Source organism: Cervus canadensis, chromosome X, assembly GCF_019320065.1.
Source record: "Cervus canadensis isolate Bull #8, Minnesota chromosome X, ASM1932006v1, whole genome shotgun sequence".
Lineage (NCBI taxonomy): Eukaryota > Metazoa > Chordata > Mammalia > Artiodactyla > Cervidae > Cervus > Cervus canadensis.
In genome coordinates, this window is record NC_057419.1 from 42,775,576 (window position 1) to 42,798,301 (window position 22,726).

Consider the following 22,726-nt stretch of genomic DNA (forward strand, 5'->3'; position numbering starts at 1 on the left):
GATCCACACAAAGACTTTAACATAGTCAGTGAAACAGAAGTAGATGTTTTTCTAGAATTCCCTTGCTTTCTCTGTGATCCAGCAAATGTTGGCAATTTGATCTCTGGTTCATCTGTCTTTTCTAAACCCAGCTTGTACATCTGGAAGATCTTAGTTCACATACTGCTAAAGCCTAGCTTGAAAGATTTTGAGCATAGACTTACCAGCATGTGATGTGAGGGCAATTGTATGATAGTTTGAACATTCTTTGGCATTGCCATTCTTTGGAATTGGAATAAAATCTGACCTTTTCCAGTCCTGTGGCCACTGCTGAGTTTTCCAAATTTCCTGGCATATTGGGTGCAGCACTTTAACAACATCATCTTTTAGGATTTGAAATAGCTCAGCTGCAATTCCATAACCTCCACTAGCTTGGTCGGTAGTGATGCTTCCTAAAGCCCACTTGACTTCACACTCTGGGATGTCTGGCTCTAGGTGAGTGACCATGCCATCATGGTTATCCAGGTCATTAAGACCTTTTTTGTACAGTTCTTCCATGTATTCTTACCATCGCTTCTTAATTTCTTCTGCTTCTGTTAGGTCCTTACAATTTCTATCCCTTTTTGTACCCATCTTTACGTGAAATGTTCCCTTGCTTTCTCCAATTTTCTTGAAGAGATCCCTAGTCTTTCCCATTCTGTTAAGAGATACTGAGGTGGAGCCACTCCAAGGAAAGCCCCTCACTCATTTACAACACTGGCCATGGAATGACCAGTTGTCACAACTGAACGAAATGGAACACCATGCAACTGTGAAAAGTAGGCTGTTGATTGGCATTTATGGGTATGAAAGATGTCCATGCTATGTTGATAAATGTTGTATGATCCCAATGAAACTAAGGATACCAGTACATATATATTGACAGAAAAATGACTGGAAGGATACATGCCAAAACATCTATAGTGTTATTCCTGATTGCTGAGCCTCTGGCCAATGTTACTGATTGAAGGTCTAACCCAAACTGACTTGCTACAATGGTGGGGTCCTCTTGGTTAAATTTGGTCTTCATTTCCCATTAAAAAGACACAAGCAAAGCTTAATAAAAAAACCCAGAGATCCTAATAAGTGGATGTAGGTGAAATATAGTTCCTTTAGGTAGGTTAACATCATAGCTGTGGGATTTCCTACAGTCTACCTTAGGAAATTCTTGACCAGAAGAACCTGTAGATTTGTTAAATGATAGTGAAAATGACAAGAAATATATAAAAGAACTATAACCCATTATTACAAAAGACCAGTCTATAGCAGAATAAATAAAATCTTGTATTCCCTCATTGATTTGGACTTCGTGGAAACTGAATTATTGGGTTGGCGAAAAAGTGTTTTCAGGCTTTCCAAGAAGATGTTATTGAAAACCCAAACGAACTTTTTGGCCAATCCAATATTTCCAGTAAGTGGCTTTTCCAGATGGAGGAAGCTTATTTGGTTAAGTGCCATAACAGTTTGCATTTTAACCATTTCAGTGAAATTCCTTCTAATGCCTGGTACATGGTTTATGACTTTCCCATAGAGAATGTATTGAAAATATGTCAGCCAATTTGTTAGGCTTTGAGATCTCATGTGAATATGTTGTGATTTGCTTTGTTTTTCCTCTACCAAAACATATATTTCTGTTCTGTTGACTATGCCAAAGTCTTTAACTGTGTGGATCACCACAAACTGTGAGAAATTCTTAAAGAGATGGGAATACCAGACCCCCGACCTCCCTCTTGAGAAACCTGTATGCAGGTCAGGAAGCCACAATTAGAACTGGACATGGAACAGCAGACTGGTTCCAAATTGGGAAAGGAGTACGACAAGGCTGTATGTTGTCACTCTGCTTATTTAACTTACATGCAGAGTACATCATGAGAAATGCTGGGCTGGATGAAGCACAAGCTGGAATCAAGATTGCTGGGAGAAATACCAATAACCTCAGATATGCAGATGACACCACCCTTATGGCAGAAAGCGAAGAAGAACTAAAGAGGCTCTTGATGAAAGTGAAAAAGGAGAGTGAAAAAGTTGGCTTAAAGCTCAACATTCAGAAAACTAAGATCATGGCATCTGGTCACATCAGTTCAGTTCAGTCGCTCAGTCGTGTCTGACACTTTGCGACCCCATGAACGGCAGCACGCCAGGACTCCCTGTTCATCACCAACTCCCGGAGTCCACCAAAACCCATGTCCATTGAGTCGGTGATGCCATCCAACCATCTCATCTTCTGTCGTCCCCTTCTCCTCCCACCTTCAATCTTTCCCAGCATCAGGGTCTTTTCCAGTGAATCAGCTCTTCGCATCAGGTGGCCAAAGTCTTGGAGTTTCAGCTTCAACATCAGTCCTTCAATGAACACCCAGGACTGATCTCTTTTAGGATGGACTGGTTGGATCTCCTTGAAGTCCAAGGGACTCTCAAGAGTCTTCTCCAATACCACAGTTCAAAAGCATCAATTCTTTGGCACTCAGCTTTCTTTATAGTCCAACTCTAACATCCATACATGACCACTGGAAAAACCGTAGCCTTGACGAGACAGACCTTTGTTGGCAAAGTAATGTCTCTGCTTTTTAATATGCTGTGTATGTTGGTCAAAACTTTCCTTCCAAGGAGTGAACATCTTTTAATTTCATGGCTGCAATCACCATCTGCAGTGGTTTTGGAGCCCAGAAAAATAAAGTCAGCCTCTGTTTCCACTGTTTCCCCATCTATTTGTCATGAAGTGATGGGACCAGATGCTATGATCTTAGTTTTCTGAATGTTGAGCTTTAAGCCAACTTTTTCACTCTCCTTTTTCACTTTCATCAAGAGCCTCTTTAGTTCTTTGTTCATAGTGATGATTTCTAAGGCCCACTTGACTTCACATTCCAGGATGTCTGGCTCTAGGTGAGTGATCACACCATCGTGATTATCTGGGTTGTGAAATCTTTTTTGTACAGTTCTTCTGTGTATTCTTGCCACCTCGTCTTAATATCTTCTGCTTCTGTTAGGTCCCTGCCATTTCTGTCCTTTATTGAGCCCATCTTTGCATAAAATGTTCTCTTTGTATCTCCAATTTTCTTGAAGAGATCTCTAGTCTTTCCCAGTCTATTGTTTTCCTCTCTTTCTTTGCATTGGTCGCTGGGGAAGGCTTTCTTATCTCTCCTTGCTATTCTCTGGTCCCATTACTTCATGGCAAATAGATGGAGAAACAGTGGAAACAGTGACAGACTTTATTTTTTGGGGCTCCAAAGTCGCTGCAGATGGTGACTGCAGCTATGAAATTAAAAGATGCTTGCTACTTGGAAGAAAAGTTATGACCAACCTAGACAGCATATTAAAAAGCAGAGACATTACTTTGCCAACAAAAGTCCATCTAGTCAAAGTCATGGTTTTTCCAGTAGTCATGTATGGATGTGAAAGTTGGACTATAAAGAAAGCTGAGTGCCAAAGAATTGATGCTTTTGAACTGTGGTGTTGGAGAAGACTCCTGAGAGTCCCATGGACTGTAAGGAGATCCAACCAGTCCATCCTAAAGGAAATCAGTCCTGATTATTCATTGGAAGGACTGATGTTGAGGCTGAAACTCCAATACTTTGGCCACCTGATGCGAAGTACTGACTCATTTGAAAAGACTCTGATGCTGGGAAAGATTGAGGGCAGGAGGAGAAGGGGATGACAGAAGATGAGATGGTTGGATGGCATCACCAACTCAATGAACATGAGTTTGAGTGAACTCCGGGAGTTGGTGATGGACAGGGAGGACTGGCTTGCTGCAATTCATGGGGTTGCAAAGAGTCGAACAATACTGAGCAGCTGAACTAAACTGAACTGAACTGCTCTGCCAAATGATATCAATGCCATTTGCCTTCTAAAGTCTCAGACAACTGTACCTTTACACAGCTGTTTTTACTTTTTTCTCTCATGGGTAGGAGGTGATGTTTGGTGGTTTAGTCACTCAGTCAGGTCTGACTCTTGCGACCCCCTGGACTGTAGCCCGCTATGCTCCTCTGTCCATGGGAGTTCCCAGGCAAGAATACTGGAGTGGGTTGCCATTTCTTTCTCCACTCATGGGTAGGATGTGTCAGTTTTTACTTTTACCATAGAAATGTGCTTAATCACTTTCCCCATCTCTAAAACATCTTTCTAACTTACTGATTTATAAGTTTCATACCCTGGGAAATCAGAACCCCAAGTCTTTTACTGTTTTGTGTAAAATAAGATTAATAGGCATTGAATGAACTCATGTATTTAGTCCCAGGATTTTTGACCATTCAAGGACTTTAAGAATTTACTTCCTGGTTGTGGGCTATTATCTGATAGACGTTTGATTCTGGGCAAAGTGCCATTTTATTTATAAGCTGCTGTTTGTATGGTTTTCCATTCTAGCACAAGTACCTTCCTGGTTGCTCATAGTAGAGAAATTAAATTTAAAAAAAATAGTAACCTGTCTCTAGGCCGTTGGTAAAGTTTTGTAAAATGGAATTTGGGTGTGTTTTTAATAGAAAGGTAAAATAATCTTAGATATAGTTTCTTGAGTGTTTCCCCATTTTTTTTTTTAAACAGAGAAATAATGATGAATCTAACTGTCGGGAAACTCACAGACCAAGAAGTTATAACCATTGCACGTCATTACCGGGTGCCTGAGGACCCGTGTCCAGATAGGAATGTCCTACTTGCACAAGCCCATCAACAACTCAAGAAAAATGCTTTTGAGAATTTTGAAAGACTCATTGCTATGTGTGTATACCAAGATCGGGAAAAGTAAGCTTTTATTTTGTTGATTCTAAGAAATCATTTATGTTTCTGTGAAGCTGAGTAATGAAGGAATTTGTATTGTATCAAAAAGAGCAAAAAGAAAATTGGCATGTCTCCTCATACTCCACTAGGTAGCAAAGCCACCTTAAATCATATTTGGGGATTATCTGGGTACACATATTTCATAGTGATGGATGGTGAGCTTTGCTTGTTGATGGAATGGGGGAAGTTCTGTGTCTTCAAAAGAATAAGGTTGCCCCTTTGCATTTTCTAATTGGTTTCTAGAAGCTTTCAATTGAAACAGTAAATCAGTGTTAGAAGATTTAATTCTGAGATGGCATCTCTTTACACTATTTTATTAATAAGTGGGATTTATAAAAATGAGTTTTATAATATACTGGACAGGGGATTTGCAAGTAAACTTTCTATAAAATCTCTTTGAAATTATTTCTTCTCAAAAATAATGAAGCTCCGAATAATGAATTTCTAATACATTTATCATGTTTGCCTTTGAACTTTAATCAGTCATTGTTACAAACAACTGGGGCCCACAGATCTGATATAGTGGTGGGGGAGCATATTTTTCTGGAGTTGGAAAATCTTAGGTCTAACTCTTCCCACTGGTTTTGTTACTTCAGACCACTGTCATCTCTTTACCCCATGACTACTTCCTTCATCCCCAAGCCTAAAGTCTGTACCCTAAATATCTTAGAAGGACCCATGGTTTTTCTTAATTTGTTGTTGTTATAGTCACTAAGTCATGTCAAGCTCTTTGCCACCCCCATGGACTGTAGCCCACCAGGCTCCTCTGTCTGTGGGAGTCTCCCAGCAAGAATACTGGAGTTGGGTTGCTATTGCCTTCTTCAGGGGATCTTCCCAACTCAGGGATCCAACCTGCGTCTCCTGCATTCACAGGCGAGTTCTTTACCACTAGTGCTACCAGGGATGCCCCCAGTTTATCTTACTAGGGAACATTTTTTTTTCCTAATCCATAATACACCCTTGTTGAGTTGTCATAAAAATGGTATTCTTCCTTGAATCTTTTCTCCGAGCCTCGTGGAAGATGTGTTACCTGAGCTTTGTGTGACTCTGGCCTTACCTTCCAGCCTGATGGTACCCCTCTCCAGGGTGAGAAGTGTGACCCTCTTTCATTAAAGGATTACCTGTTGGGAAGAAAGGGGCTAGGTGATGAGAGAACTCTGAGGTTCTTCCAGATCCAACAAGTTTCAGTTCTAGACATAAACATTCTCTTACCATTTTAGAACCTATTGCTAAGAAAGAAGCCCACTTTCTTTCCTGTTAGTTCTAATTTTTCCTGATGCCTGGAAGAACACTGGCGGGGTGAGAACATTAGATAAGCATTTCTGTGCCCCAGCAGGCTGGAGAAAATGACTGTTGGGCTGCTCTGGAGAAAAAAAAAAATAGGTGAATGTTAAGGTCCCAGTTGGGGCTTCTAGGTTATATGATTTGGGTCCAAGGAAAAGACTAGAAAAACACCCTCTGGTCATATAATACTTGTGATGTAGGCTCTAGATGCCTGTCAAATTAAGAGATGTTTTCAAATATCAGAACCATTTTTGACTAGCGGTCAAGAATGCAGATCGATTACTTAGAGCAACACTCGTGGCTGCAGCCTTAACAGGCTGTACTATCACCAACCAAGAATATGAATCTTGATGGAACAGGCTTTGTAAGGACAGAATCTAGTGACTCCTGAAATGGAAACAAGCTGGTGAAATGTAATATGACTGTTTTTCCTTACCGCGATTCCAGTACCAGCTTTCATATTTATTTCCATGTGCATGCTTTTAGGACACATCTATGTTTTCTTTCCTATAGCATGTAATTATTACTCAAGAGACATGAAGTACAGAAAAGCTCATTGATTGTGTTTTAATGCAGGAAAAAAGTGTTACCCAGCAAAGACATCAAAAGGCTGTGCAAGTCCTCCAGATTACCTTTGAATGAAGATCTTCTAGGATCCTTACTGTCCAGGTAGGTGAGAGCTCCACCCTCATGGACCATGTCCTGCATATTTTTGTTTTGGAGACAGTTCCTGGTTTTACATCTGCCTTTAACTGCCCTTGATTTATCCTTTACCTCAGTATTGTTTCACTGATGACACATCTCCATTTAATTGTTACAGAAGGAAAAGTTAGTCATGATTATGAATGTCAGAGAGCCTCTGATGAATTATCGTTTGATCTTTTTAACATGAAGATGCACTTAAGTGCACACAGATTCATGGGACAAAATGAAAATGAACCGCCTCTTTGGTTGTGAGAGTCTTAGATCTAAAATTTAGGACAGGTTTTTCAGAGCAGTAGTTTCTAATGGCTAAAGACATGCAGTTAGAGGACCTTGTGTTATTAGCACAGAGCAAGAGTGCTAGATGTCAAGTGCAGAGGTTAGGATGTTGCCAAAGGAAAGCACAGTGAACTGCTTTCTAAAACACCTCTCTTCTTGTACCAAACCTGACTTTTTGACTGCCTGGCACCACCCTCCTAGCCATCCAGACTCTGGTCATCTTTTATGCTTCCCATGGCATGACGCCAGCCCCTCCTCTAACTGACTTATCTGATAATGCTGACATCTGGGGCTGTGTTCTAGGCATTGTTATCATTGCTTTGAGTACATTACCTCATTGACTTTGTGAGAACAGCTTGGTGAAGTCAGAGCTATTATCCTTTATCTTACATGAGGATGCTGAGGTCTAGAGAGATAAGATTTTGCCCAAAGTCACATAGTCTAGAAGAAGAGCTGTGACTTAACCTCTGAACCTTTAAAATGCACATCTTCTGCTTCAAACTGTTTTGAATTATTGTCTACAAATAACCAGTAGATTAGAGTGTCCTGCCTGTTCTGCCTCCTACTTCTACTGCTTGCATCTTCTCTCTCCCCTCTATTCCCACTACCTCCACTCTTGTTCTGACCTATTTTTCTTCTTGACTGTTGCAGGGCCCCTACATTGGCCTTTCTTCCACCGGCCTCTAAATTTTTAAATCCATCTTTACATCTAGCAGCTAAGTACCTTCTAAGGGCAAGAATATCCTAGTGTCACTCTTCTACTCACAAGCCTTCTGTACCATTTCTTTGTTCTCTAAGGAATGACCAACTTCCTCAGCTTTGAGCTCCTCTTCTGCCTTCTCCACTGTGGGGCTTAGGGTTGTCATTAGAGCATTATTCTCAAGCAGGGACTGGAGTGGGCAGTCGTCATCTGAGACAGAAAAAAAAAAAAAAAGGAAGCAGACAAAAACTAAATCCCACATGGGAGAGCTAGGGTCCTTCTGCTCCTAGTATCAGGGGCAGAATCAAGAAGAGGCCAATCCAGGTGGCTGTGTGTGTGTGGATTGGATAACCTGGGGTTGTCTTCTAGACTTTCAGCTTTATTTGCTTTTATTTTCTAGCATCAGTATGAGGGATAAATAGGCTATCCAAGTGTAAAGGACCTGAGATGAAGTGCAGGCTCAGGAGTCTGGTTTCTCCACAGTTACCACATTCTTAAAGCTCCTCTTCCCATTCCCAGTAGTCCAGCCAAATGGCCCATTTAGCTTTTCACTTGTATACCTCCTGCCTTCCCACTTTTTTGCCTTTTCTCTTGCTGTTTCTTCAGTAGGAACTAGCTTTGAGTTTTCTTCACCTGCTGAAAGCTTGTTCATTTGAGACCTGTTTTGCATAACACTGTATCCATGAAGCCCTCTTGGATTTGGTTGGCTGGTGTGGTTATCTCCTGCTAAGGATTCTCAGAGCACTATTTATGTTTCTTTTCTTTTTTTTTTTTTTTGTCTCTTACCTTGTAATGAAGATTTGTGAGTAGACATCTGATCCACTTAGATACTGAGACCTACTTCTAACCTATTTGATTCACTGCCTAAAAATAAACAGCGGGTTGTTACAGCTTGACAGTTTTACCCCTTACCTTGCCTCCTGTATTCTTTGAATCTACTTGCTAGCTGTGTAATCTTGTGCAAGTTTTTTGACCTGCCTGAACCTCAGATTCCATACCTCTAGAATGAGATAACAATACCTGCTTCCTCGTGGTTCTTGGGGCGAATTGAGATAACATACATAAATTCCCCAGTGCCATAGCACCTGGTACTAAGTCTTGATTGGAGACTAGGAGAGAAGTGTTCATCAGACACCATCGACCACACGCTCTGACTTAGAAATGAACTGGAAGAGACCTGTGTCCTTCTACATAGAGGAAGCCTTGTTTTTAAACAGTTGGATCTGAATGCCTTTCACACATTAAGCTGTCTTCTAGTCAGGAAGCTGCGGATGTTTATTAAATTATCTCTTGATGGCCTTGGGATGAGTTGTCCTGGAAAGTCCAGTAATGTGGGAGCCTGGCCTCTGGGGGACCTAGATGTTTCTTATTCAGCACTGAGGCCACCAAGTCATCATCCTCTCATCCTCTCAGCAGACTGTTTTGTCTTTGCCTTGACGATTTGACATGAAAGGCAGAAAGATGATTCCCCAACTTGCCGTGAAGCCGGCTCAGTCTCAGATCACATCCGCCTCCGAGCCCCAGCTTAGCTCCAAGGAGGTCATCCCTCTGAGCCACTGAGCAGACCATGTTCAGTCTAACTTTGCCTCTAATTGTGCACTGACCCTTCTCCACACTCAGGGGAAACTTCAGACTAATCAGATTAGAAAATGTCTCATTCCCATTCCCCTCTCCCTCCAATATGCCCTGCCACGATTTGGGTCACATGCTTGATGTTTTGCATCATCTCCGCAGATTCCTTTCAAAGACGGCCCTAATTCCTAACGGGCCCATCAGCCTGCAGCTTACATTTATATTCTGCATTCTTATTGTTCCCCACAGACTCCACAGGGCTTTCCAGAGCCTTGACCAGACTCTCTTTCTGCACAGCCCTCCTGTGGCACGCTAAACCAGAGCCCCTCTGACGTCTACAGTCTCCCGTGGGAGACAGGCCCAGAGTTTGTTGACTTGGTTCGGCACACACTCTGCCCAGGGGCAGTTTTACCTGCCTTGGGATGGAGCTGGGCAGCTGGTGAGCAGGTGTAGAGCCTCGCCGCTATATGGATTCAGAAGATGAAAAACTTTATGGCTAAAGATTCAGATGATTTCTTTCACCCGGGGATTGTTACTTGTATATTTCTCCTGACCCTGCATTTGGGTACTAAAATTTCCCTTCTACTCCATTTCTGTTTTTCTTCTGATTCAGTTAGGTCTTTTCCTTATTAGCACAACTCATGCTGGAATCAGGACTTCAAAATCTTTTCACATCTGCTTACCCCAGACCCCATCAGTTTGTGCTGTGGAAACTGGTATGATGGTCAAGAGTCCACCTGCAATGCAGGAGACCTAGGTTCGATCCCTGGGTCAGGAAGATCTCCTGGAGAAGGGAATGGCAACCCACTCCAGTATTCTTGCAGGGAGAATTCCATGGACAGAGGAGCCTGGCAGGCTACAGTCCATGGGGTCACAAAGAGTCTGATGCACCTGAGCAACTAACACATATATACAGCCGGTATGAGGTTACCTTCCTTACCAAACAGTCATTTCACTAATGCACAGAGCATCAGATGTAAATGTTTGATGTAGTGATAGCTATTACCCATAATAGGAGTGACACTCTGTATTGAAACAGTGCCTAGGGCCCTGGAATATTTTGTAAATCCTTGAGCACATTAAGAGGTACATTTTTGTTGATGGTAGGCATGATACCTCTTTTCTTGAGGAGGCTGTCTCACTGAATAAATGTACTTCAGCCCCAGATGGAATTAGAATAACAACCCCCTAAGATATGATAATCACAATGGTGTGATCACTCACCTAGAGCCAGACATCCTGGAATGTGAAGTCAAGTGGGCCATAGAAAGCATCACTACAAACAAAGCTAGTGGATATGACGGAATTCCAGTTGAGCTATTTCACATCCTGAAAGATGATGCTGTTAAAGTGCTCCACTCACTATGCCAGCAAACTTGGAAAACTGAGCAGTGGCCACAGGACTGGAAAAGGTCCATTTTCATTCCAATCCCTAAGAAAGGCAATCCCAAAGAATGCTCAAACTACCGCGCAATTGCACTCATCTCACACGCTAGTAAAGTAAGGCTCAAAATTCTCCAAGCCAGGCTTTAGCAATACGTGAACCGAGAACTTTCAGATGTTCAAGCTGGTTTTAGAAAAGGCAGAGGAACCAGAGATCAAATTGCCAATATCTGCTGGATCATTGAAAAAGCAAGAGAGTTCCAGAAAAACATCTATTTCTGCTTTATTGACTACACCAAAGCCTTCAACAGTGTGGATCACAATAAACTGCGGAAAATTCTGAAAGAGATGGGAATACCAGACCACCTGACCTGCCTCTTGAGAAACCTGTATGCAGATCAGGAAGCAACAGTTAGAACTGGACATGGGACAACAGACTGGTTCCAAATAGGAAAAGGAGTACGTCAAGGCTGTATATTGTCACCCTGCTTATTTAACTTATATGCAGAGTCCATCATGAAAAATCCTGGGCTGGAAGAAGCACAAGCTGGAATCAAGATTGCCGGGAGAAATATCAATAACCTCAGATATGCAGATGACACCATCCTTATGGCAGAAAGTGAAGAGGAACTAAAAAGCCTCTTGATGAAAGTGAAAGAGGAGAGTGAAAAAGTTGGCTTAAAGCTTAACATTCAGAAACTAAGATCATGGCATCTGGTCCCATCACTTCATGGCAAATAGATGGGGAGACAGTGGAAACAGCATTCAGACTTTTTTTTTTTTGGCTCCAAAATCACTGCAGATGGTGACTGCAGCCATGAAATTAAAAGACGCTTACTCCTTGGAAGGAAAGTTATGACCAACCTAGACAGCATATTAAAAAGCAGAGACATTACGTTGCCAACAAAGGTCCATCTAGTCAAGGCTATGGTTTTTCCAGTGGTCATGTATGGATGTGAGAGCTGGACTGTAAAGAAAGCTGAGCACCGGAAAATTGATGCTTTTGAACTGTGGTGTTGGAGAAGACTCTTGAGAGTCCCTTGGACTGCAAGGAGATCCAGCCAGTCCATCCTGAAGGAGATAAGTCCTGGGTGTCCATTGGAAGAACTGATGCTGAAGCTGAAACTCCAATACTTTGGCCACCTCATGCGAAGAGTTGACTCATTGGAAAAGACCCTGATGCTTGGAGGGATTGGTGGCAGGAGGAGAAGGGGATGACAGAGGATGAGGTGGCTGGATGGCATCACCAACTCGATGGACATGAGTTTGAGTAAACTCCGGGACTTTGTGATGGACAGGGAGGCCTGGCATGCTGCGATTCTTGGGGTCGCAAAGAGTCGGACATGACTGAGCGACTGAACTGAACTGAACTGAACGGAAGATATCCTCAACCTTTGTTTCTATCTCAGGCCCTAGGGGTAGGGACAATATCTCATTCAACCCTGCAGTTCCAGAGATATGTCCCATGCTATTACACTGGGCAGGGATGTGGGCTTTATACCTATCACAGTTTCCTCTCAAGTCCAACCCTACTGCCTTCTGCCCAAGTGATCCTTGTAAATGGACTAAACCCCACTGAGCCTTCATTTGGGTGTTAAGGTTCCCTCAGAACTAATAAGCAAGAAATTCTGGTTCTCAAACCATAAGAGGTGAGGAGAATTCTGAGGTCATTCCGTTCTCTGTTCCTGGTGGGCCTGGGGAGTGAAGAGGCACCCTCCTCCCCTGACTGTGGCCTTCCGAAGCAGGACTTGGAAGTCAAGTGTGACTCTTTTCCCAGCAGCTCTGCCCCCAGCTAGTCTTTTACAGTTGGCTTTGGGTTCCACAGAATGCCTTAGGACTGACCTCCCAGGAGAGCTGGTGCCTCATCCAGAAGTATTAGTTAAAATGGAAAAAGTTAACAGGGCTTTCAAATCATCTCATTATGCTATACCCAGCCTCTCCCCCTGTTCCCTTCGCAGAGGCATGGTTGGGGCTTAAGTAATTTCACCAACAGTACCTGGCCATGAAGCTGAGGGGCAGGGGTGGAACCATGTGCTTGCTCACGTTGCAAAGTGTTTGGTGCCCTGGGAGGTTTTGAGAGAGAAACCCCCTTCTCTCCCAGTTCTTCTCTTCTCCCTCTCTTCTCTCTCACCCCCTACCCTGACTTTACACACAGATGGTTTCTACTTTTTCAAATATAAGGCGATTTGGTCCCTAAGGAGATCTGTGCTGGGATCACAATTGGAATTTAGAAGCCTGGTGATTTGAGATCACGGAACTTAACTCATTGGCATCCTGGGCAGTGCCATCTTGGCAGCTCCTACGTTGTGACCAACTGGCAACAGCGGCCCAGAGCTCCACTTTTTTTTTTTTTTTCCCTCAAGTGTCTGGTCTTTAAGACTCCCACCAGGTGTTTCACTGTGCATCCTGGCTGGGGTTTGTCAGGTAATGAACTGAAACCAAACCCAAGCAAGTGAGTCAAACATGTGACTTCACTACCCTCGCTCCCTTTCAGCCCTGGTCATGCCGCCAGCCCGCTCCCCTAAGTTATGAGATGGTCTTTGCGGCAGAGGGGAACCCAAGTTACTCTGGCGCAGAATACAGCTGCTGCTGTGCCTATTACCTCCACAGATGGGGGAAATAAAGCATATCAGTATTATTCCCCACGGCAAGGAGATGGATGGCTGCTGCGGTTTGCAAGCCATTCATCATTTTTGGGAGTTGGGAACAAGAGCACCCATCAAATGACACATGAGACTCACTTCTGAGAACTCCCACCTAGCGAGGCATCAGGAAGCCTACTTGGAGGTCATTATGATCGAGAGGGGAACCAGAGAAACGGCTTTCCCTCCCTCTTCTTCCACAAACATGTCCTTTAGTTTGTGTAGGGAAGGAAATGGTGGCTTGCCTGAGTATCAAAGGGAAAGAAGAATTTATGGAGGCTTTAGGAAAACACTTCAGCACTGTGAGCTAGGACTTTAAAGTAAGCAGTCTCACTTTTTAACAAGCTTAGGCACACTTAAAAGCCAGAATTAGCGTTGCCCTTTAGGGCAGTCACCCTGAAAGGCTGTGCACTCATTCCAACAATGTCGCCATACAAAGCTCTTCTTTGGAGTTGCCTTCACAGCCTTTTCAAAGGAATTTCCTCCAGAGTGGCAAATCTTCATCCTTTGACTGTGAATCAGAGTCTTAGCAAGAGTCAAATGTCGTTTGGTGAGGAGAGAAGTAGTGGATTCAGGTGGAGAAAGAGGATGCTCACATTTTTGATCAGAAGCACAGCGTGACCCTGAAGTAAGAGAGATCCATCTTCTATATGACTCATAGGCTTTCCCAAAATATTTTGAAAGGATGGATAGGATTCGGCCACCTGCAGTGATCAGGAGACAGGGAGGACCGCTGGAGAGATAATATTCAGGGGAAATTGACCTACTTGTCCTCACTCCCCTAAGATTTGAGCCTGTTTCCATCTCTAAACTGCTCCTCCTCGTCTCCTTCTCCCCCAACCTGAAGTGCTCCTTTGTGTCCTATTCTTGTCTCTCTGACAACCTCATCTGACAGTGCAGATAACAGATATAGGGTATAGTAGCAAATGGAGGCGTGAAAAATCTCACGCTCTCAGTGGTGCAGGCAAGGAATGTGCTGAGTTTTGGAGCTGGGAGAAAGACCAGGAGGTGACTCCCTTATCAGTGTGCTCCAAACGAGGGTGCTCCTGCCTTTCCAAGTCGGATGCATGAATTGACCACCTGGGAAAGCACTCTGCACTGTCTCTCATCTGCTTTTCACACTTCTTACATTTTCATTTATGCCAAACAGATACATGCTTATAGTAAAGAAAATAAATCATTCTAAAAAAACTTACTCTGACAAGAGCAGTTTCCAGCCACATCTCTCCCCACCTCCCAGACCCATTCTCAAGAAACAGCGTTTCAGTCTTTCTAGTTGTTTCTACAGAACTTAAAATAGCATGTACATTCTGCTATTTCTGGATTTCTCATTTTTAGATACTAGTACTAATTTCCTGTTATGATGCTTGAGAATTTAGTATAATATTGATTCCCATTACTGGTGTTCTTTCTGAATGCTCTTAGAATCGTGTCTTTATTGCTGATGTTCTGGAAATTCATGATGGGGCCTTGTTGGGTGTGTGTGTGTGTGTGTGCGTGCGTGCACACGCGCGTGCACACACACACCTATATATAGATTGTGCTTAACAGTTTATGGGCCCTTCCAGTCTGGAGACTCTGTCCTTTGGCTCAGAGAAATTTTCCAATAATTTTTAAATTATTTCCTCCCATCCTTTTTCATTTTTGTCTTGTAAGAACTCCTATCATTAAGATTTTGGCTCTCTTGAATCTGGATTAAGTTTTTCTTTGTCATTAGGATGTCCTTACCAAGGGGTTTCCTCAGCTTTACATTCCACCCTTTCTACTGCATCTTTTTACTACTATCATATTTTTTATTCCAAGAGCACACTTTTGGTTCCTTTTTTGTAGTCTTCTGTTCTTTTTTCATGGGTGTAATATATCCTCTTATGTCACATGTTTCCCTCTGCTACCTGAATTTTCCTTGTCCCCTGATAGCTTTTTTCCCCTGTTGCTGCTTTGACTTATGTCCTTAATGTTGGAAGCTTTTGGGGGTGGGTCTTCTTGATTAGTGGGTTTCACTGCATGAGTCATCTCCTCGCCTGCATTTTCATTAGGGAATCCCCAGAAGCCACAATCTGGAGATCTCTCAGGGCCACTCAGAGCATCGAGAGAAGAATCCTATCTTCTCCTGCAGGGTTAGGAGGGAAGTGGGTTAGGGAAAAGGAGGAGAAATTAAGCACAGCCACTGATGTTCTGAAAACAGGAAAGGGGAAGGAAGGGGTCTGAGCGACCCAAGTTCAGTGGGTAATGTTCTTCTCCACCCTCCATTGTGCTTCATCTACCCAAGACTAGAGCTTCTTTAGTTGAATTTCTCTGGAGAAGAAGCCCCAGTCCCCTACAGTGAAGAGTCCAGTGTACAAGGACAGATTCTTGAGGGTTCAGCTGCTCTTGCTGTTTTCAGGCTTTCAAACAGCCCTTGTGTTCAGTACCCCACCTTATCCCTGGGGCTTCCCTCATAGCTCAATCAGTAAAGAGTCTGCCTGCAATGCGGGAGACCTGGGTTTGATTCCTGGGTCAGGAAGATCCTCTGGAGAAGGAAATGGCAACCCACTCCAGTATTCTTGCCTAAAGAATCCCATGGACAGAGGAGCCTGGCAGGCTACATTCCATGGGGTCACAAGAGTCAGGCACAGCTTAGTGACTAAACCACTACCACCTTATCCCTGGGCTTCCCTGGTGGTTCAGTCAGTGAAGAATCTACCTGCAATGCGGGAGACCTGGGTTTGATCCCTGGGTTGGAAAGATCCCCTGGAGGACGGCATGGCAACCCACTCCAGTATTCTTGCCTGGAGAATCCCCATGGACAGAGGAGCCTGGTGGGCTGTAGTCCATGGGGTTGCAAGGAGTTGACCACAACTGAGCAACTAAGCACAGCACCTTATCCCTGCCTTTATTTGCTCCGGGAGCCTACAATCGCTCAGCCTCTCAGCAGTTTTGTAGGCCACATTGCCTAATCTCTTAAGTGCCCTCCCTGTCTCTGCCACAGACATTTGGAGTTCAGCTTCCCTTCCTCAGCTGTGCCAAGTCAGTTATCCCAGTCCGATTTCCATCTTGCAAAAGATTTTGAAATTTCTTATCCACTATTGCCTTTTTTCCATCAGCTATCTTTGTCATTGCAGGATACTAGCTACTTTTATTTCTCTGTCGTCATTGGGTGAGATTTTGGTGGGAAAAGGAGATAAGTATTTGTGAGTGACCCATTGTGATTTACTGCCATCCTACCCACTTCCCAAGAGCAAAGGATTCTCCCAGGAAGCATTGTGTAATTTTATGCCTTTTCATTGAAAGATTCTTTGTTCTTTTTTCTCTCTTGCTCCTTTTGGGGGGATTCCCACGTCCAATGAAATCCTCACAGACAAAACCGAAAAGAGAAACTTGGAGTATTTTACCACATTGTGCTTAGTCGCTCAGTTGTGTCTGACTATAGCCCACCAGGCTCCTCTGTCCATGAGGATTCTCCAGGCAAGAATACTGAAGTGGGTTGCCATGCCCTCCTCCAGGGGATCTTCCCAACCCAGAGATCGAATCCAGGTCTCCCACATTGCAGGCGGATTCTTTACCATCTGGGCTGCCAGGGAATCCCAAGAATACTAGAGTGGGTAGCCTATCCCTTCTTCAGGGGATCTTCCTGACCCAGGAATCAAACCGGAGTCTCCTACATTGCAGGCAGATTCTTTACCAGCTGAGCTGTTTTATCATGTTGAAGTGAAGTGAAGGGAAAGTCACTCAGTCAAGTCCGATTCTTTGAGACCCCATGGACTATATAGTCTATGGAATTCTCCAGGCCAAATTACTGGATTGGGCCACCGTTCCCTTCTCCAGGGCATCCTTCCCAACCCAGGGATGGAACCCAGGTCTCCTGCATTGCAGGAGGATTCTTTACCAGCTGAGCCACCAGGGAAGCACAAGAATACTGGAGTGGGTAGCCTATCCCTTCTCCAGCGGATCTTCCCTACCCAGGAATCAAACTGGGGTTTCCTGCACTGCAGGGAGATTCTTTACCAACTGAGCTATCAGGGAAGCCCATTTTATCACGTTAGCTCAGCTCTTTCCTGAGGCCTGGCTTTGGGACTTCAGAAAGATTAAATCTTTCAAACATTTTTCCTCAAAAAGGTTTTAGACATCATTATTAAGCTGTGTATGTACTCTTTTACACCATTTGATCGTTCCCGAATAATATTTGAGTCAAGAATAGCTTCCCAAATATCTTTTGAGATGGATGAAAGGTTAGATTGTGTTGAGTCAGACATTATCATGAGTTGGGCAGGGAAAAGTGCTAGAGGCCCAGGGTTGACAGGTGATCGTAAGCAAATATCAGACAGATTGGTAAGGAAGTCTGATAATAGGACTTAAGTGGTGACTTCCAGAAGTTTTCCTGTACCATCCAGTGCCATCATATGGAGCAAACATAGACTTACTTAGGCATGGAGACTAGGTTAAATAAGTGGAAGCAGTAAGGCCTTTCTGAGGAAGTAACATTTGAATGGAGACTTTCCAGACAAAGGGTCCAGGACATGCAAATGCCTTGCATTGCTGGGAACAGTCTTAGTATGATCAGAGAGCATGAAGAAAGTAAGTGTACCTGGAAGATGGTGAAGAGGGAGAGAGATTTCAGATGAGATCAGAAAAGTCAGTGGGGGACCAGATTATATGTGGTTTTATAAACCCTATTGAGGAGTTCAGCTTGTGTTCTAAGTGGATTGGAAAGTCACTGGAGAGTTGTCAGCGAGGAAGTTCTCTGATCCAATCTGTGTTTTAGAAAGACCATTCTGGTGGAGGATGTAAGAATAGATACAGAAAGACCATGATACAAATGCTGTTCCTGTAACCCAGGTCAGAGATGATGGTGGCCTATTAGAATAGAAAAGATGGAGAAAAATAGACTTGTGGTATGCTTAGGTGTTAGAGCCTACAGAACTGGTTAGTGGACTGTATATAAGGTGTGAAGTCAGACCTGATTCTAAATTTCTGTCATAGTCTTTTGACTGGTTTCCAAATCACTGGGATATTATACTTCTGAAACCTCTAGGATTCAATACGTGCCTCCTGTCATGATATGATGGGAATTTAGCAACAATTAGATTCTCTATTGTAGGAACAGACAGATAAACTTCTTTCATTGGTGATCTCATTCAATCTTCCAGGCTGATGGCTTTAAATACATTCTGTATGCTAATGACTGCCACATTTCAGTCTCTAACTCAAACCTATTCCCTGAACTTCAGACTCATATACCCAACTGCTCACTTCCCATCAAAATGTAACACATCCAAAACCAAACTCCAGTTGTTCAAGCAAAACCCTGGGAGTTTTCCTAAATCCATTCCTATTCATTCTCCCCCTCACCTCTCCTATACACTATAAAATCTTTCAGGAATCCTACGCTCAAAATATATTCAGACTTTACCATTCCTCACTGCTCTCCACTGCCACCACTGTCATCAAAGCTGCCATTAGCTCTTGCCCAGATTACTGCAGAAGACTGCTAAGCACCCTTGCCACTGTGGCCTTGCCCCTACATTGTACCTGCAATATATCAACTAGTGTGATCTTCAGAAAATATAGCAGAGATCTCATAACTGTTCTGCACAGTGTACTCCAATGGCTCTTAGCTGTCCTTAGTATGAAAGTCAAAGGCCCTCCATGATCTCATTCTCTGATCTCAGCTCCTACTCAAGAGTATTAGGGAATACTTTTCTTCGAGGTACCATGCTAAAGGAAAGCTTCTTACAAAACATCTTTCATTGATTGAGTTTTAGTTCATCTCCCCAAAAACAGGCAAATAAAAGACATAATGGTCCTGCATTTTGGCTATAAACTATTCCATAAACAGATCATGTCCTTTCAATGAGTTCAAATGACAAGTGAGCCAGAATTCACAGGCTAAACAGTGGTAGGGGGCAGCATGTTGGAGCTGTCTCCCAGAATCCTTGGCCAAAGAAAATGTACACAAAGAAATGACTGAATTCCCTTTCCCCTGTTCTGATCTCTCTGTTTATTCTGCTTTGTTGAGGTTGATGAGTCTATGTAACTTCATCATGTAACATTTCATTTATTGCTGCTAATTTTTATTAGTTTATAAATGTGAGCTATTCTTAATGCTTGGAAAAAAAGCCTTTTGACCGATTATGAGTTATTTTTTTCCTGCTTCTGTTATCACTGAGTTTTCTTATAGTTAATTATCCTCTGTTCATCCTTGCAATAGTAGCTTGCATACCTCACTTGCTGGTTGGGGGCAGGGGGGAGCATGTTGAGTTAGAGGTGCTGAGAGAAGGGCAGGAACCTGGAGCAGGTGCTTGGAACAATGCCTTAGTGACCATCTTTGTTTTGTTCTTCTTTAAAAATCATGTTACATAACCAGTATATAGTTAGCCTTAGAAATTGGCAGAACGTGGTCAAATTCAGAATAGGTAGCATTGAGGTATTACAATAAGAAGTACTTTGTGTTGGGGACATTGTAGCAATTGCCTTGAAAATTTGAGGTCTTAATGGCCAAAACTCTATTATGGTTAAGAATAAACTTATAACAATGTCTATAATTAGGAAATAGTAGTCAACTAGATTAGTTATTTTTGACCTATAGCTTTATGATGCAGGTTAATCATTTGTGTTTTTTTGTTTTCAAAATGAAAATGGACTTAAGTTTTCCTGATTATAAATTTAAAAGAATTCAAATGATACAGAAAAGTCTAAAGAAAAAGCAACAATTATAATCTCTCTGCCAAAGATAGCTATTCTTAATACTTCTGTGTATTGTTACTGGACTTTTTAAATGCTGTTTTGTACAAATATAAACCTAAAGTGAAATCATAACTCTGCATTCTATTTTATAACCTCCTTTCCACTCAACAATATATTATTAACATATTTTCATGATAACATATATGGATCTATTGTTGTTGTTAAGTTGCTCAGTCATGTCTGACTCTTTGCAACCCCATGGACTGCAGCATGCTAAGCTTTCCTGTCCTTCATCGTCTCCCGGAGTTTGCTCAAACTTATGTCCGTTGAGTCGGTGATGCCATCCAACCATCTCATCCTCTGTCGCCCCCTTCTTCTTGTGCCTTCAATCTTTCCCAGCATCAGGGTCTTTTCCAGTGAGTCAGCCCTTCCCATCAGGTGGCCAAAGTATTGGAGTTTCTGCATCAGTCCTTCCAATGAATATTCAGGGTTGATTTCCTTTAGGATTAACTGGTTTGAGCTCCTTTCAGTCCAAGGGACTCTCAAGAGTCTTCTCCAACACCATGATTTGAAAGCATCAGTTCAGCACTCAGCCTTCCTTATGGTCCAACTCTCACATCCATACATGACTACTGGAAAAACCATAGCTTTGACTTGACGGACCTTTGTTGGCAATGTAATGTCTCTGCTTTTTTAATATGCTATTTAGATTGGTCGTAGGTCCTGGGGATACTTTGGTGAATTAGATGTGTGAGGTCTCTGCTCTCAAAGAGTTTACGCCCTGGAGGGTTAGAACCAAAATATAAAGTAATAAGAAATAAGAAAAATATCAGTATTGAAGCACTTTAATATTATGTTTTCATGGCGGATTTAAGCTGACATTTTGGTCCTGAATTCTACAGATTGACTCAAATCATATAATTATATTTTTAGGTTTGAAGACAGTGAAAAGCAAATAAATTACGAGTCATTTTTCTGTGCCCTGAACTGGAGAGTGAATCCAGTGCCTGAATTGGAAGTGGTATCATACATTAAAGAGGTAAAATTAGCAATAATACCTGTTTTAGAAACCAGCCATAGCTACCTCCCTTGCGTTTTTAACACCCTTTATCTTAAAATTATTTTTCAATGTAGAATATTAACATCAGTGCTTTTGGAAAGAGCACTGTGTATTTCTGAGTATTTGTGTTAAAGGCTAATTCACTTTCCATGCTGAGCGAACATCTGCTGTATAAGAGCGTGATTTTTCTTATGCAGCTGAATGTTTTTTAACCTAAGTCACACCCAATTATATGGAAAATAGGATAATAGGTTACAGTTATAAATAGATATAAACACTGTTATCAGGGGATTCTGGTAATATCATCATAAACCACAAGAGCAAACCTCAGATGGTGCATATGTCAAGAATCCCGAGTGTGTCTGAGGTGGTGCACACAGGTTTGCCTTGGGTGAAGCAATGTTGTATGGAAATGCATATCTCCTAGTGGGGCCAAATTCGAAATAGAAATTCAGTAGAAAAATGCTTGGTTAGGGAAAACAAAGTTCTTGTGATCAGATGATGCTCTCAACATTGTGGAATTGTCTGAATTCTCTAAGATCTCTTTGGACCAATTGTCTTTAAGGAGTGGGTGGGTGGGTGGCGGTTTGTTTATGTTTTAACATGCTCCAGAAATTGATTTTCTTGGGAAAGTCCCTTGATAAAGCAAATGTCATGTGGTCGATACTCTCAGAAAGGAGGCATTTATTCCTCCCCGTCTCTGCTGACCAGCTCATTCTGGCCTGAACTGGTCTAGTGCCCTTGGGGAGTTCCCTCAGGCATGCAGCTCTTCTGGAGTGTCAGGCAGCCTTAGAACCTCCAGATGCTGGGGAAACACTGGTGAACTTTGGAGTTAAACAGAGCTGGGCTTGAATTCTGGCTCTGCTGTTTGATTAGCTCAGTGACTTCGGGGATAGTTACTTAACTCATTAATGTATGAATTTAATTCTCAGGCAAATCACATTTAAGTATCCACTCTCAGCAGTTTTGGTGCTGTGTCCTGAGGTCTAGAGACAGTCATTTTTGCTACCTTGAGGAGGGTCAGGGGAACAGGAAGTCTTAGAGGAGGTGACACTGGAAATTTCGATGATGAATAGTAAGAGTTAGATAGGAAGAGTGGCATGGTATACCCAGTGGTCTTCCCAACAGAGGCTCTAGGGCAAGGGGCAGCATGATTCTTGGTCAGAACCAGGAAGAATTGGTGTGGCTGGGATAAAGCCACAAAGGGGGAGGAGAGGAGAGGGATGAGGCTGGAGATAACCTCATGGGTGAGGTTTGCATATCATTCTGCAAAGTCTGGAGACCATGAACAAATCTCCAGGAAGAGAGTGACATGATTAGGTATACCCTTTAAAGGGCCCTTGCTCTGGTTGGGCAGTGGGTAGATTGGAGAGAGGATAAGGAGACAAGCAGACCCCTTAAGAGACTCTTTGATGATCCATCATCACCATAGCAACAGCACACACTTAAAGCATTTACTGTGTGTCAAGCTCTCTTCTAAGACCTCAAAATCTGTTTGCTCATTTAATCCTCAGAGCAACTTTCTGAGGGTAGATACTTTTATCATTCCCATTTTAGAGTTGAGGAAGTTAGAAGAACAGCCAGTGTATGGTAGAGTGAGAATTTTAACTCAGATCTGTTTTACCACAAAGAATGAAAAAGGAAAAAATC

General features: G+C 42.7%; 1 protein-coding gene across 1 annotated transcript in view; it reads left to right on the forward strand.

Moving 5' to 3' along the window:
* EFHC2 (EF-hand domain containing 2) overlaps positions 1 to 22,726 on the forward strand; it is a 240,083-nt gene that overhangs the window by 197,184 nt on the left and 20,173 nt on the right. The window contains exons 12-14 of the mRNA XM_043459414.1: positions 4,558 to 4,755; positions 6,652 to 6,744; positions 20,950 to 21,055. Of these exons, the coding sequence (XP_043315349.1) occupies positions 4,558 to 4,755; positions 6,652 to 6,744; positions 20,950 to 21,055 (397 nt within the window). The remainder of the gene's footprint in view (positions 1 to 4,557; positions 4,756 to 6,651; positions 6,745 to 20,949; positions 21,056 to 22,726) is intronic.